Source organism: Chelonia mydas, chromosome 1, assembly GCF_015237465.2.
Source record: "Chelonia mydas isolate rCheMyd1 chromosome 1, rCheMyd1.pri.v2, whole genome shotgun sequence".
Taxonomy (NCBI): domain Eukaryota; kingdom Metazoa; phylum Chordata; order Testudines; family Cheloniidae; genus Chelonia; species Chelonia mydas.
In genome coordinates, this window is record NC_057849.1 from 343387580 (window position 1) to 343402945 (window position 15366).

Genomic DNA, 15366 nt, shown 5'->3' on the forward strand with positions numbered 1-15366 from the left:
GGGGGGGGGAGGGGGGTCCAAGGGTGTATGGGTGGATACGGGGGGTCCAGGGCAGGTCAGGGGATATGGTGGGGTCCAGTGGGTCCATGGGGGTATGGGTGGATACGGAGGGTCCAGGGCAGGTATGGAGGGTCCAGGGGGGTATGGGTGGATATGGAGGGTCCAGGGCAGGTATGGGTGGTCCAGGGGGGTATGGGTGGATACGGAGGGTCCAGGGCAGGTATGGAGGGTCCAGGGGGGTATGGGTGGATATGGAGGGTCCAGGGCAGGTATGGGGGGGTCCAGGGCAGGTATGGGTGGATACGGGGGGTCCAGGGCAGGTATGGGGGGTCCAGGGGGGTATGGGTGGATACGGGGAGTCCGGGGCAGGTCCAGGGAGCCACTCACCCGGGGCGCAGTTGTCCACCAGGGCGCCCAGGGCTTTGCCGTCCTGCCAGTCCCGGTGGAAGTTGGTGATGGGCAGCTGGGGCACCTTGTTCTGGATCCAGCCCAGCAGCCGCTGCTTCGGCGTCTGCTTCTTGGCGTCCTCCTCATCCTCGTCCTCCCACATGGGCATGGAGATGGAGTAGTGCAGGATCAGCGTCCACACCAGCCCCAGGATCAGCTTCAGGTTCCCGTCCACGATGGCTTTACTGTCTGTGGGGACAGGGGGGTCAGGCAGGGGGTGCCGGCTGCCCCTTGGGGGGGGTCTCACGGGCATCAGCAGCCCCCTTGTGGGCACCGGGCCGGGATCGCCCGGGACATGGCTGGCAGGTGCAAAGCAGCCCCCCCAGCGCCCCTCACGCCCGACCCGCAGCCCCATCCTGCCCCCTGTCCTGGGGGAGAGCCAGAGGCAACTTGCTCAGGGCGGGGGCAGGGGGGAAAGATCCCCATCGCCAGTACTCCCCCCATCCCAACAGTATCCTCAAACTGGGCAGCTGGGGGCTCCCCTTGGCAGTGACCTGGGGCCCCCCCGCCCATGGCTCTCCAGCGGGGGTGCATGGGGTGCTGTGTGACCCTCCCCTGCCCTGCCCCACCCCCGTGCCCTGTGCTCTGGCAACGCGCCAGGCCTGGGTCCAGGGAACAATGCGCCCGCCCGCCCCTTCCTGCTCCTCACTCTTTCCATAAACACTCGCCGGGCGGAGCCGCAGGGGCTGGGCTGAGAGCAGAGCGGGGGGAGGCCCTAACAATGGACCCCCCCCAGGTCTTAGGCTCAGGAGGGACAGGGGGTGCCCCTGGCCAGGGGGGCCCAGTGCAGGCCGAGCACCGAATGCCTCCAATCCAGCCTAATCCCCTCCCCCCCCCCACTGCAGCTCCTTCCCCCTCCCCGTGCGCCTCTGGTCTCTGCCCTGGGTTCTCCCCACCATGCTGTCACTCCACCGCCCCCTCCGCCCCACACGCCAGGCATCCTGCTAAGCCCAAGCTGCGGGAGAATCCCCGCCAGCGCGGAGCGCTACGGAGCTTCTGACACACAGCCGGCCAGTTCCACTCCCAGCCCGCAGGGGGCAGCGCTCCTCCGGGCAGCATTGCGCCACGGCCTGTGGGAGATGGGAACGCCGGCCCGGCTTGCTTCACACCCCCAGCAGGCCCTGCACCTCTGCCCGGCTGAGGGGGCAGCTGGGCCAAGCGGGGAGACGCCAATGCTGGAGGAATGGTGGGCCCATTCCTGGGCGCGGTGCAGGCTGGGTCTGTGCCAGCCCTGTGCCCCAGCTGGACGCCAGTGGGTATGCCCCTGGTGGGCAGGACTTTCCCACGAGGGTGCCCTCCGCTCGGTGCTAGTGTCACGCGGCGGGGTGTGACCCCTGCCATCCCGGCACTTGTCAGCTTTGCTGGCCATGTTCTGCCCTCCCACGGGGCAGGGAGGGACTGTCTCGTACCCAGCATCACCCAGCGGCCGCACCTCACCCCAGAGGTGGCTGCATTTCAGAGCTGGCGGCCCAACCCGCGTGTGGGTCTGAGACGTCCATGGGCCGCTAGCTCCGCACGCCGGGGACGCGAGGCTGGGGGCTGCCGGGCTCAGCAAAGCATGAGCGGCCTTCCAGCGGCATAGAGCCTGGGCTCCCGGGGGGCATCGCTGCACAAACCCTCCTCGCCCGGACTCACAACGGCCCCCTGCCCCCCGCCAGCACCGGGAAACTGAGGCAGGGCGACTGACGCAACCAAGACAAACCAGTGATTCAGTGGAAAAGCCAAGCACAGAACCCAGGAGTCCTGGCTCCCCCCATCTCCCCAACCATTTAACTCCCCTCCCCTCCCCCAGCCAGGAATGGAACCCAGGAGTCCTGGCTCCCAGATCGTCTGCTCTAAGCACTACACCCCTCCCCAATATAGCCCCCTGGCCTCCCGCTCCTCCCCACTCCCAAGGATCAGATCCCCCCTCCCCCGCACCTTCGCTCTGTGGGTCCCCCCCAGGCAGCCCATGTGGGACAGGGGGAGTTGGGATGCTAGGTGAGTGGGGGGCCCTGCGCCGCGGCCCCCCAGCGTGTGGGAGAGGGGAGCCGGCATGCTAGGCGGGGGGGAGGGGCTCTGCCTGTGGGCACCCCCCCCCCCCAGCGAGTGGGGGAGGGGCGGTGGACATGGAAAAAGCGATTGGATTTGGCCCAGGGAGGTAATGGGCTGCAGATGTTCCCAGCCAGGCTCCATCGATCCCCGTGGGGGGAGGGGAGCACGTGGGAGGGGGCAGAGCAGGGGCGGAGCTGTCGCTGAAGGGGACCCCCCCCCAGAGGGCGCAAGGGGGCCGGGTCCCGTGCCCAGCGCCGACCCTGACGCAGGCCGGGCGTCCTGCCCAGCCAGCCTCTGACCTTGAGGCGACCTGGGGGGGCTGATCCCGCTCCGGCGGGTGGGGGGGGCAGGTCTGGGAGACCGGGGAGCACCCGGCCCCAGCTCAGCCCAGGATGGGGCGACCGAGGGACTGGCCCAGAGCGGCCCAACCCCACCCCCAGCTCTGCCAGCCGCAGTGCCAGGGCTCGAAGCCTGATTTGTTCTGGCTCGGAGGGGGGCTGCGCTGGGGGGGCAACAGCTGCTGTTCCCAAGGGCCCCCCCGGCTGCCTTTGTCCGCCAAAGGGAGCCGCTCAGCTGTTCGTTGCAGAAGGGGCAGCAGCCGGGCAGCAGCTGCGATGGGGGGGAGGGGGGGTGCTGTGGGGGGGACACGCTGAGAAACTGGCTCTTTTGTTCCAAGGGGCCAGAGGTCTGAGCAAAGAGGCCTGGGGCCCGATCCTGCACCCAGGCCGCCGAGCCTCAGCCCCAGGGGATTCGCCCCACAGATGGGGGGGTTAGGCCCCCGGGTTTGGAAATGACCTGTGCATTCCCCACCCCCCACCCCGTAGTTGTTGCTGGGAGCCTTGCAGAGATCACAGCGGGGCCAGCTGGAGGGGCAGTGTCCCAAGGAGATACTACGTGGGCAGAGCAGGGGCTCAGCAGGGGGCGCTGCGCTGAGGGGCAGGGTGGGGGCTCAGCAGGGGTGCTGCGCTGGGGGGGCAGGGGCTCAGCGGGGGGCGCTGTACTGGGGGGCAGCGGGGCCCCCTCATGCAGGTGCTGCCTTGCAGAGGAGGTGCAGAGGTGAGCTCCTACCGAGCTGGCATCGTTACAGTCCAGGGGTCCTTGTGCCCGTTGCTGGCGAGACCCCCCAGCCAGACAATGCCCCAGTGCTCTCAGGGCTACACTGAGCTCATCTTAATCCCGGCCCCCCGCATCGAGACAGTGTCACTGTGCGGCTCTCAGCCGACTGCCACGTTCCCCAGAAGTGGCTGCACTGCCCCATGGGGCCAGGTGTGCACCCTGGGATGAAAGGCTCTCCATACCCCCAGCTGTTATGGGGGGTGCCCTGGCTCAACCCAACATTAGGGGCACCAGGTTTAAATCCCGGGGGGTCGGGGGGATAGGCCCCCTTGAGCTACACCTGCTCTGGGCCTGCCCCCCCCCAGCCATGTCTAGGCCCTGGGGACCAGGGGCAGGCCACACTCAGATCCCCCTTTTCCATCCCCGCACTGGGAGGGTCCCCCCAACCTCCCTCAGAAGGGCCCTGGTCCTGGATGGGAAGGGGGGGGGGGTCGGCCTATCAGCTCTGCGGCTGGATCAGAGGGGCCGGGGAGCAGGACAGCATGTCCGGGGGCCCCTGAAACCCACCCCAGAAGAGGGCAGCAACTGGAGACCATGAACATCTGCGCCCAGGTGTGGGGTCCCCCACCCCGCCCTGCTGCTGCACTTCTGACGGCTGAGTCCATCCCAGGGTGTCACCCCTTGGCAGGCCCTGGTGCCAGCACTGCAAGCTCTGCCCCCTTCCCGGCCCCCCAGAGCAAGGGGAGACCCGAGGCCCCCCGCTGGGGCGGATCCCCCCGCCACCGGGTCTGAACATGCCAGCTCCATGCGTGTAACGAGTGTACAAGGCTCAGTTCCACCAGGCTGAGGGGGCGATCAGACAGGTGGGGCAGGCAGGTGACTGGGGGGGAAGGCGCGGGCCGGACCCTGCCGTCCTTCCTCCAGAGGGCTTTGCGGCACTGCTGGGCCAGCAGGACGGGTTGGGTCCCCGGCAGAGCCCGGCTGACCCGGGCCGAGCGGTTGCGAGGTTTCCCAGGGCTCCAGCAGGGGAAACAGCCCCCGCGGGAAGCTCGGCTTTCCGGCCCCGCGGCTCCGGCCACCCCCCCGCTCATTGCTGCGGCCTGAGGTCAGTGCCGAGCAGCCCAGCCCGCCGTCTCCGGAGAGATGAGCTCACCACAGCACTGGAGGGAGCCAGCGGGCGGCTGTGAGCGCAGCCGGGGGCGGAGGGGCCTGGCGTGCGGCGTGGCCCCTCCCGGCCCCGGCAGGGAGCCGCAAGGGCCGCCCCAGGCCCAGACCATGGGGCTCACTAGGGGCCACGCAGCCGCCTGGCCTTGCTGTCTCCCGGGGGTGGGGGTGGGGGGTGCCGCCCTGCCTGCAGTCCCTGCCTGCGATGCCCCAAGGGTCTGCCACAGCCACCGGGCCCACGCACGGCGCCACAGCCCGGCTGGCTGGCACGGCCGGTCGGGGAGCAGGGATGGGGACGAAGAGCGGGGTGGGGTCACTGGGGGCAGGGCTGGACGGACGGAGCCGCGGTGGGGCGGGTGGGCAGAGCCACGGTGGGAGCGGGCGGGCGGGCAGGCAGAGGGAGCGGGCGGGCAGACGGAGCCGCGGAGGGAGCGGGCGGGCGGGCAGTGGGAGTGGGCGGTGGGAGCGGGCGGTTGGAGCGGGCAGGTGGGCAGGCGGGCAGTGGGAGTGGGCGGTGGGAGCGGGCAGGTGGGCAGGCAGGCAGTGGGAGTGGGCGGTGGGAGCGGGTGGTGGGAGCGGGCAGGCAGAGCCACGGTGGGAGCGGGCGGGCGGCAGTGGGAGGTGGGAGCAGGCGGGCAGACGGAGCCAGGGGGCGGGGGGTGTTTCCACATCAGGAGGCATCAGCCCCGGCACGTGGGACGGGCCCCTTACCCGGGAGAGGGGCCTCTGACCCCCCCAGCACGACCCGCCCCCTGCCCCAGGTCCACACGTGCCCCAGAACCTGCCAACTCAAGCCCGTCCCTGGGCTCCCGACCCCCCCCCCACTGCTTGAGAACCAACCCGAGTGCGACCAGTTAGCAATGTGCTGATTGGCTGTTTCCTCTGACATCACAGACCCCGCCCCATTGCTCTCACCTCTGTTTGACCCACTGCTGTAACCCCACCTGCTCCCCCCACCCGTGACACCGCCCCTGCAGCCACTCCCAGCCACGCCCCGTGACCCCACCCCGCTGTTTGTCCCTGCCCCGCCCCAGTAACTCCGCCCCTTCCCCAGTGACCCCGCCCCTGCTGTCAGTCCCCTCCCTGTCCCCAGTGACCCCGCCCCCACAATTGTTCCCCTCCTGCCCCTACCCCAGCCCCACGTGGCACCCACTGTCTGCCCATTGCCCCGTCCCCCCACCACACCCCAGCTTCCCCCCCAAACTCCCCATGGCAGCTCCCGGGCTCCTTGGCTGCCCAGCGGGGGAGCTGCCCGGCCTGGGGGTGGGGGGAGAACAGCCCTGGGGACGGGAGAGGGGGGCACTGGGCCTGGGGCCGATGGCCCAAGCTCAGCTGCTCATGGCAGCTGCCCCGAGCGAGCAGGGGCTGGGCCCTTGCAATGGGAGCAGGAGGCAGGATTAGTTGGAGAATGTCGCCCCAGCCCCTGCCACCCACCAGCTGCCGCCCAGCCCCACACTGGGGTGGGGGGGAAGAACCAGGCCTAGGTGCCCCCTCAGGGTGCTTCTTCCAGCGCCTCCCTGGCTGGGGGCGGCGGGGGAGGAGGAGGGGAGGAAGGGCTCCATCTCCCTGGGACACCCGGGATGGGGTGGGATGCTGTGCTGGATGCACCCATGGGGCAGGTGGCGGGGGGGACAGTGGGGTAGATGGGCCTATGAGGCGGGGTGGGGGGAAGGATACTGGGGTAGATGGGCCCATAGGGTGGGGAGAGATCCGGGGGGGGGCAGGGTAGATGGGCCTATGGAGCAGGGAGGGGCAGGACACCAGGCCAGATGGGCCTGTGGGTCTGACTTAAATCGCCTGGCCTGTGGGCCGCCCGGGGGAGCGCTCTGGGCCCAAGGGGCCTCGCCAGCCGTGGGGCAGGGAGTGGAGCCGGGACAGGTGCTGGGGAGATTCCTGGAATTCCAGCCTGGGGCTGGCCCTGCCGCCAGGCCCTTCAGACCAGCCCCGGAGGGCTCCCTGCCCCACGGCCGCGTGGAGACGGGGCCCCGCTGCCAGGGGCCCCACGGGGATCAGCTCACGGCTCGAGACTAACAGCAAACTTCTACCAGTGCCCCTCACTCCCGACCCGCAGCCCCTGCCAGCCCAGCTCTGGGCTCCCCCCCGAGCTCTGCCGGTGCCCCTCACTCCCGACCCACAGCCCCCTGCTAGTCCAGCCCAGGGCTGGGAACCCTCCAGACCCAGCAGGTTGGATTTCTGTGGGGCTGGGGGTGGACAGAGACTGGGGGCTCAGCCCTGCCCCAGCCCCCTTGCCCTGCAATAGGGCAAGCCCTCCCCTAGCAGAGAGGATGCCTGGGGAGCCGAGGGGATCTGGGACACGTGCCCGTGGCTCTAGAGAGCCAGCCCCAGGGCACACGCGGTCCTGGGCGGCGCAGGTAGCATGGGAGGGGAGAACAGCCCCCCAGGAACCCCCAGCCAAATCCCAGGCAAGGGCAGATCCGAGCTCAGAAGGCACCAGCCGAGCAGCGGGGTAGGGAACGGGGGAGCCAGGCCTCCCCCTCCTTTGGCCAGGGCCTCTCCGCCTCCCCTGCCCCACGGGGGCCGCGTGGGGAGCCGGACTTAGCCCCTGCCCCCGCGCCACAGGACGGGTATCTGCCAGCTGTGAGCCCCCCCCTTCTCCTCTGGCCCTGCAGCCCCTTTGCCATGTCCCACTGCCCCATTCGCCCCCTCACAGCTCCTCCCTGCCCCAGCCTGCGGGCAGCCCCCTGGGCCCAGACCCCGTCCTGGCTGCTCTCACTCGCTCCCATCCCAGCTACCCAGAGCTCGCAGCATCTGCCCTTATCAAACCCCCCCCCCCCCCAAACACACCCCGTGCCCAGGAGCTCACCGCCCACTCAGGGCGGGAGGGGGGACGGTTTTGGGCACCAAAGGGTTAACTTCGCAGGCTAAGCCTGTCTCCACAGCCCTTTTTAGGCTTCAGATCCAGGGTCTGAATTCCCCCCCCCGCCCCCCGCACCACCCAGAGGGAGAACAATAAATCCGGGCCAGGCCGCCTCTGCAGCCAGGCAACAGCTGCTGGGATCAGCTCTCGGCACGGCACGGCCTGGGCTGGGATCTGAGCGGGGGCCCGGGCCAGGCTGCAGCCGCCCCCTCTGAGCGAGAGGGAAGCCAGGCGGGGCGGCGCGGGTCAGGCCTGGGCGAGGGGCCAAAGCTCTGTCCTGGCTCAGGCAGGGATGAAATCACAAATGGACCGTCACGGCGTGGGGCCACGGGGGGCTGCAGGGTGGGGGAGGCTCCACGGGGCTTTGCAAACGGCCACGCCGACCCTCAGTGGCCTGCTGCCCCTGCAAGCGGCTCTGGGCCCAAGGGAATCGCTTGCCCTGCGCCGGAATGCAGCTGCCTCTGGGGTGGGACGCGGCAGCTGTTTAACCGCGGCACGGCAATGCCGCATGTTTCAGGGCTGAGCCCCCTGTGGAACCAGCGCTGGGCAGACAACAAGGGCCAGAGCTGGGGCTGGATCCGCCCCACGCTTCGAGGGGCCCCCTCTCTGCTCAGGAGGCTGGGGCTAACCCCACACACTGCTCGCAACAGATCTGCGAGCCCTGCCCTTCCCCTCGCTCTGTGAGCCAGACAGGGACGCTCAGAGACGCCAGGGAACAAGTGTGCAGGCTGGGGGGGGCTGCTCCAAACACTCAGTTCCTCCCCTACTATGAAGGCTGAACAAATCAAAGCCCCAGACCACCCAGAAAGCTCCCTGGAGCATTTACTGCCCCCTCTCGCTTTGCCCCCATGCCCCCTGCCAACAGCAGCAGCCTGTCAGCACCCCCAATGGATGGGGCAGGGGCAGGCACAGGTCTCCCCCACACCCCCCGGCCTGTAGCCCAGCCGGATCCCGCCTGTCCTCCTCACACGGGGAAACCCCCGCCCCTCGCCAGGCCGGGTGGGGCTAGCCACGGGGATGGGAGGACAGGAGCCCCCTGCACAGAGATATGGGGCTGGGGCTGATCTCACTCCGGCCAGCTTTCCGCCAGGGGCCTGGCGGGTTTCAGCGGGGGCCATGAGAGCCGGGGCCCTTGGATTCGTTTGTTTTTCCTTCCTGCCCATGTGGCTCCAGCCATCCCCCCCATGCCGGCTAATCCCCTTAATTCCCTGGGCCAGCTCACACCCAGCAATGGGCAGCAAGCGCCCGGGCCCCCGCACTGGTCTCCCCCTGCCTGCGTCTCCCGCGCTGCCCAGCCTGCTGGGGCAAACTCTTGGGAGGGGGGCAGCCTGGGAGGGGGAGAGCCCCCCCAAGAGAGAGAGGGAGAGTTTCACTGTCCCACCAAAACACACACAAGCAAAACCAGCACAGGAGAAGGAGCCGCCTGGGCCCGGTATTGACCTCTCCGAGGAAGGGCACCTGGCTGGCCGGCTAGTGAACTGCATACCAGGGAGAGGCAGCAGCTGTGTGTGTGAGTGAGTGTGAGTGTGAGAGAGAGACCTGGGGGGTGTACGTGTGATATCAGCATGGGGGTGATCTGGGGGTCAGGGTGAGCAGTGCGTGTCTAGGGGAGAAAAAGCGAGGTACATGTGTAAGGAGGCCATCGGCTTCAGTGTGCGGCACCCTGTGAAGTGATGGGGGGGGGGCGGAAATCGGTGTGTGTGTCAGGGCCACAGAGATCAGTGGGTGTGTCAGTGGCAGAGCACAGTGTGCGAGAGATCTGTGTGTGTGTGTGTGTGTGTGTGTAAGGGGAACAAGGGCATTCGTGAGACACAGAGATGTGTATGTGTGTGGGTGCGTGTGTGTGACTGTTAGTGACACACAGAGATGGGGGGGCGTCTGTGCTAGTGACATGCGGAGACCAGCGGGTGTGAGGTATGAATGTATCAGTGTCACTCGCAGATCAGTATGAGCGAGCGTGTCTGGGGCACACAGATCAATGTGTGTGAGCAGGTGTTTCAGGGGCACACACAGATCAGTGGATGTGAGGGACAACACATTGTGTGAGAGAAATAAGTGTGTGTGAGCAGGTGTGTCAGTGTCACACACATATCAGTGTAAGTCAGTGACTCTGAAACTTTTGTACCGGTGATCCCTTTCACATAGCACGCCTCTGAGTGCGACCCCCCCTTATAAATTAAAAACACTTTTTCTATATTTAACACCATTATAAATGCTGGAGGCGAAGTGGGGTTTGGGGTGGAGGCTGACAGCTCGCTACCCCCCACGTAATAACCTCACGACCCCCTGAGGGGTCCTGTCCCCCAGTTTGAGAAGCCCTGGTGTATTTGAATGTGTCAGGGACACACAGATCACGGTGTGTGAGCAGGTGTGTCAGTGTCACATGCAGATCAGTGGGTGTGAGGGTGTGTGTCAGAGACAACACAGTGTGTGAGAGAAACCAGTGTGTGGGTGAGTGGGTTGAGTGTGTCTGACATGCAGCTCAGTGGGGGGAGTGTCAGTGGCACCACACCAATCAGTGAGTGTGAGGGGGTGTGTCAGTGGCACACTCAGATCAGGGTTTGTGCAGGGGTTTCAGAGACAGAGCACAGTGTGTGAGATCAGTGTGTGGGTGGGGGGTGTCAGTGGCACATGCTGTGAGTGTCAGCGGCATGTGCAGATCAGTGGGTGTGAGTGGGCGTGTCAGGGCACACCCAGATCAGTGTGCGTGCGTGGGTGACTCAGGGGCACACTCGACACTGTGGGTGTGGGTGGGCGTGTCGGGGCACACTCAGCACCATGGGCCTGTTGGGGGCACACTCAGCGCCGTGGGCGTGAACGGGTGTGTCAGGGGCACACTCAGCGCCGATCCCGCTCTCTCCGTCTCCTCCCGCCCCGCCGCTCACCCATTGACACCAGCTTGAGGTGCTCCCGCCCCGGCCCCTCTCGCCCCGGCGCTCACCGATGGACACCAGCTTGAGGTACTCCCACCCCGGCCCCTCCCGCTCCGGCGCTCACCGATGGACACCAGCTTGACGTGCTCCCACCCCGGCCCCTCCCGCTCCGGCGCTCACCCATGGACACCAGCTTGAGGTGCTCCCGCCCCGGCCCCCACCGATGCACACCAGCTTGAGGTGCTCCCGCCCCGGCCCCCACCGATGCACACCAGCTTGAGGTGCTCCCGCCCCGGCCCCTCCCGCCCCGGCGCTCACCGATGGACACCAGCTTGAGGTGCTCCCGCCCCGGCCCCTCCCGCCCCCGCGCTCACCCATTGACACCAGCTTGAGGTGCTCCCGCCCCGGCCCCTCCCGCCCCGACGCTCACCGATGGACACCAGCTTGAGGTGCTCCCGCCCCGGCCCCTCCCGCCCCGGCGCTCACCGATGCACACCAGCTTGACGTGCTCCCGCCCCGGCCCCTCCCGCCCCGGCGCTCACCGATGGACACCAGCTTGACGTGCTCCCGCCCCGGCCCCTCCCGCCCCGGCGCTCACCGATGGACACCAGCTTGAGGTGCTCCCGCCCCGGCCCCTCCCGCCCCCGCGCTCACCGATGCACACCAGCTTGACGTGCTCCCGCCCCGGCCCCTCCCGCCCCGGCGCTCACCGATGGACACCAGCTTGATGTGCTCCCGCTCCAGGAACTCCAGCGCCACGGACACGTTCTCCAGCTTCATCTGGCGGAAGTTGGGGCGCGCGTGGTACTTGCGGTACATGCGCTTCTGGCTCAGCACCTCCAGCAGCGCGATGAGCCGCAGCCCGTCGCCCAGGTCGCGCTGCAGGTCGCCCAGGCGCTTGTGCACGCACTTGAGGTGCTCGTTGCACCAGCGGGTGAACGTGTTCTGCTGGATCTTCTTCCAGGGCGCGTCCTCCGCCAGGTCCTTCTCCGTGGCCGGCATCTCCTCCGCCTCCTCGCCGGCCGCCGGCGCCTCGGGGCAGCTGTGGCTGTTCATCTCCGCCGCGCGGGGCGACCCGCCCCGGCCCGGCCGCGAACTCGCTCCCGGACCCGCCCCGGCGCGGCCGCGAACTCGCTCCCCGACGCGCCCCGGCCCGGCCGCGAACTCGCTCCCCGACGCGCGGCTCTCCCGGCCGCGGCGATCGCGAGGGGGGCTGGCGCCGGCGGCTCCCGGCTGCGCCCCAGTGAAGCGGCGGGCCCCGCGCAGGGGGGTTTTAACGGGCCGCCTCCGGCCCGCCCGCCGGCCCCCCCGGGCCCCGCGTCAGGACGCAGGACTCCCAGGAATGCCGGGCCCTGACCATATACAAGTAAGAGCCGAGCGGGAACTTTCTCTTCCTCCCCGCGGAGATAACGCCCGGGCCGCGGATTGGGCGCTACGGAGAGCGGGGGGCTGGGATTGGCTCGGCCGCCGCCCCCCCGGCTGACGCCGGGGACATCTGGCTGCTATTTTTAACCTGCCCCAAACCGGGGGGAGGGGGAGGATCCTCTCTCCTTGTAGACAATGGCAGGGGGGCAGGGCCCCTGCACCCCCCACAAACTGCCACAGGACCCCAGTCCGTGGGGGGCACCCGAGGAAGAAGTGGGGACGGGCATGTGGGGGCTGGAGGGGGGACCAAAGGCGAGCAGGCACCTGGAGCTCTAGGCGCTGTCCCCGCCCCCGGGCTTTGCTCCAGGCCTCCCTGTGCCTCAGTTTCCCCCTCTGTCCCTCGGAGGGGGGGATACCAAACCCACGTGGGCGGGCGGGCCGGACTTCATTCATCCGGGTGTGCGCCCAGCGCTTGGGGATCCCGGGTGGAAGGTGCTAGAGCGCGGCCGAGTGTGATCAGCGCTCAGAAAAAGCCCTCTCATGGAAAGCCCTGGCGAGCACGGGGGAGGGGACGGGACGGGCCTGGAGCGCCGGAGGGGGCTGGGAGCCCGGAGGTTCATATTTCTCTCATGATGCGCCGCTCAGAATAGCCCATGAGCTGTGTGGTCACAGTGAGCCCGCAGCTCGGTGCGTGACGTGACGGGCAGCTTGGCCGGCTGGCTGAGCAATGGGACGGCTCAGGCCCGACAGCGCGGCCGGGGCCTCACCTGGCAAACGGCTCCCGCGCCGGGGTAAACGGCTCCCGCGCCGGGGTAAACGGCTCCCGCGCCGGGTGAACGGCTCCCGCGCCCGGGTAAACGGCTCCCGCGCCCGGGTAAACGGCTCCCACGCCGGGTGAACAGCTCCCACTCCCGCCCCTGGTAAATGGCTCCCAAGCGGGGGTAAACAGCTCCCATGGCCGGTAAACAGCTATGGGGCCTGGTAAACAGCTCCCACCCCTGGTAAATGGGTCCCGTGTGGGGTAAGCAGCTCCTGCCCCTGGTGAGCAGCTCCCACGCCTGGTAAACAGCTCTCACCCACTGCCGCAGGGTGGGCAGCCCAGCACAGAGGACTGGACCCCGTGCGGCTACTCTCTTTCCCGGGGCACAGGAGCTACTGGCCAACCCCTAGGGTTGCAGGAGGTATCTGGGCATCTCCCAGTCCCCTGGCAACGTCTCCACTAAACCAGCGCTGCTCCTGGGACATGGGAAACCCGAGGCTTTTGGGTTCTTGATGGGCACGTGGGCCCAGCACCTCTCTCGGGGCCCTGCAGGGGACGTCAGGGCCACTCCCGCCTGCTAGCGGGCCTTGCCGGTGTCACGGGGCTGAGAGTCCGGCTGTCAGGGAGGAGCAGGAGTCATTAACCAGCGACTTTGCCAGGCGGGAATGGCTCCGGGCCACCAGGGTTCCCCCCGTCAGGTTTCACCACAATGTTTCTGCCTTTTCCCTTTGCTCTGGGGCTGGCCATGGGATCCTGGGGCGCTGGGGGGTTCCCATGTCACATGGTGGGGCTCCCCCCGCCCCCAATGAGTGTAGCACTGGGGTCACGTTCCCAGGTGAAAGCTGGCGGGATGTCACTGTCACATCCACTCCCCATCCCCACCCAGCATTCCAGCGTGTCCTCGAAATCCGCTCCCCGCGCCCCCGGGTGCACCCCGTGTCCGCTCCCCGCCAGCCGCTGAGGGTTGGATTCCAGCAGCTCGGTGCTGACGGGCCGCCAGCTCCCCCGAAGAGAAGCCGGGTTGTGATTGCACCAGTGCTGCCCGGTTCCCCCCGCTCCCCCTCTGAGCTTGGCCCAGGTTTCTCCTGTTTCAGCCCTGCCCTTTTCCCTTCTCTTCCCGTGCGCCCGGTTTGAGCCCAGTGGGAACCACCCTGACCCCCCCACCCACCCCCCGACCCACGTGCCGTTCACTCGGCCCGCCACTGCTTGGCTGGCAGCACAACTCCCGAGGCAGCAGACCGCATTCGACCCAGTTCTCCTGGATAGAAATAACCCACCTGGTCACCCAGGCCTGAAGAGCACCCAGAGCGGATAGAATATCAGGCCGCGTTTCCTCAAGGGACAAAGGACACGGCGTGTCTGAATCCCGCCCGCCCCGTGTCATCCCAGCTCCTCCCGGGCACTTGGCTGAGCTCCTAGGAGCAGGGATGCCCTGGGGGACCATTCGTTCCCGCTCTCTCCGCTCCGGCTCGTTCCTTACCACGTCTGCACCCTAGAGACAGCGGGGAGGGAGCCGTAAACCTGGACACTGGGGTGATGGGCCTGGTGGGGGCACGTGAGTCAGACCCCACAGCTCTGCTGCACAGACCTAGAGCCTCCCCACTGTGCATCCCACGGATGGCAGCCAGTGGGGGGCCGGGGCTGCTGGGGTCAAGCAGCTCCTCCCGTGGGGTGGCCAGCGCCGGCACGTGGCCAGCGTTGGTGGCTGCCGAGGGGCCTAACCCCTGGAGGATCAGAAAGGGGATGGAAATCAAGCGCAGGGCAAGCAAGGGACATGCATGAATAACACACAAGCTCTGGGCTGGGGGCTCCTGAGGTGAAAGTGGCCGAGGAGGAGAGAGACAGTCTGATGGGCAGCCCCTCGGGGGCACCGGAGAGGCACTTCCAGCCAAGCTGGGGCCGGGTTCGTAGCGTCGGACAAAGCACTGGCCAGACGTCACCTGGAATCCTGCGTGTGGGAGAGCCGGCTGCACCCCGGCGGGGGGCGGACCAGGGCTGGGATGGGGGGCTGTCTCACGACAGGAGAGTGGACATGCCTGGGAGGGGATCTGTCGGGGCCGGGGGTGAACGCCAGGGACAGGGAAAGCCAGGGAAGCTAAAGGATGGAGCCGGCACAGGACCAAATAACTGGCCAGGAGGGAACTGAAGCTGGCAACGAGAGGATGGCCTCCTGGGGGGCCAGCATGGCAAATGAACCGGCCTGCAGCTGGAGGTGGGGAGATGTGGGAATGGGATCACGCAACGGGGCTGGAGTGACCCAGGAGTCTCGTCCGGTCCTGTGTTCCCTTCCCCACGCCCCGTCCCAGATCCCGGCCGCCAGCATGTGCCCATGAGCGCGTCACCCCACCCGCGCCCACCACCGCGCCCCCTGGCATCTCAGCACTGCCCTCCTTCGGCTCCCGGCCCTGACCTTGCCGCCCACCCGGCCTCAGCCTCACACCCTGCTTCTTGCCCCAGGGCCTCATCCCGCTCCTCAGCTCTCGCTGCCCAGCTCTGCCTCCCTCCGACCTCGGCTGTGCGCGTCTCTGCACAGCCCACCATCCCCTCTTGTGTTTGCTTGTTCGCGAAGCTCCCTGCCCTGGGCTGCAAAGGCGGGGCAGGGGGGGGAGTGCGCCCAGAGGCAGGGGTCTAGAGTGGGAAACACCCAGGCTGTAGTTTGGAGAGGAAACGAAGAGGAGGGGGCATTGGCAGGGGGCAAACGAAGCCCTTGTTTACAGAAGGCAGAGTTGGCCTGTGGAACTCATTGCCACAAGATGGAATGCAGGCCAAGAGCTGAGCAGGGGTCAGGA

At 68.0% G+C, this 15366-nt stretch overlaps 1 protein-coding gene across 2 annotated transcripts in view; it reads right to left on the reverse strand.

Moving 5' to 3' along the window:
* Nucleotides 1–11691, reverse strand: part of FLNC (filamin C) — a 58426-nt gene extending 46735 nt beyond the window's left edge. For both annotated transcript variants that reach the window (XM_037889434.2, XM_037889433.2), the window contains exons 1-2: nucleotides 11163–11691; nucleotides 388–636 (exon numbers count right to left, since the gene is read on the reverse strand). In XM_037889434.2, the coding sequence (XP_037745362.1) occupies nucleotides 388–636; nucleotides 11163–11508 (595 nt within the window). In that variant the 5' untranslated portion in view covers nucleotides 11509–11691. The remainder of the gene's footprint in view (nucleotides 1–387; nucleotides 637–11162) is intronic.
* Between the last annotated feature and the right edge of the window lie 3675 nt (nucleotides 11692–15366).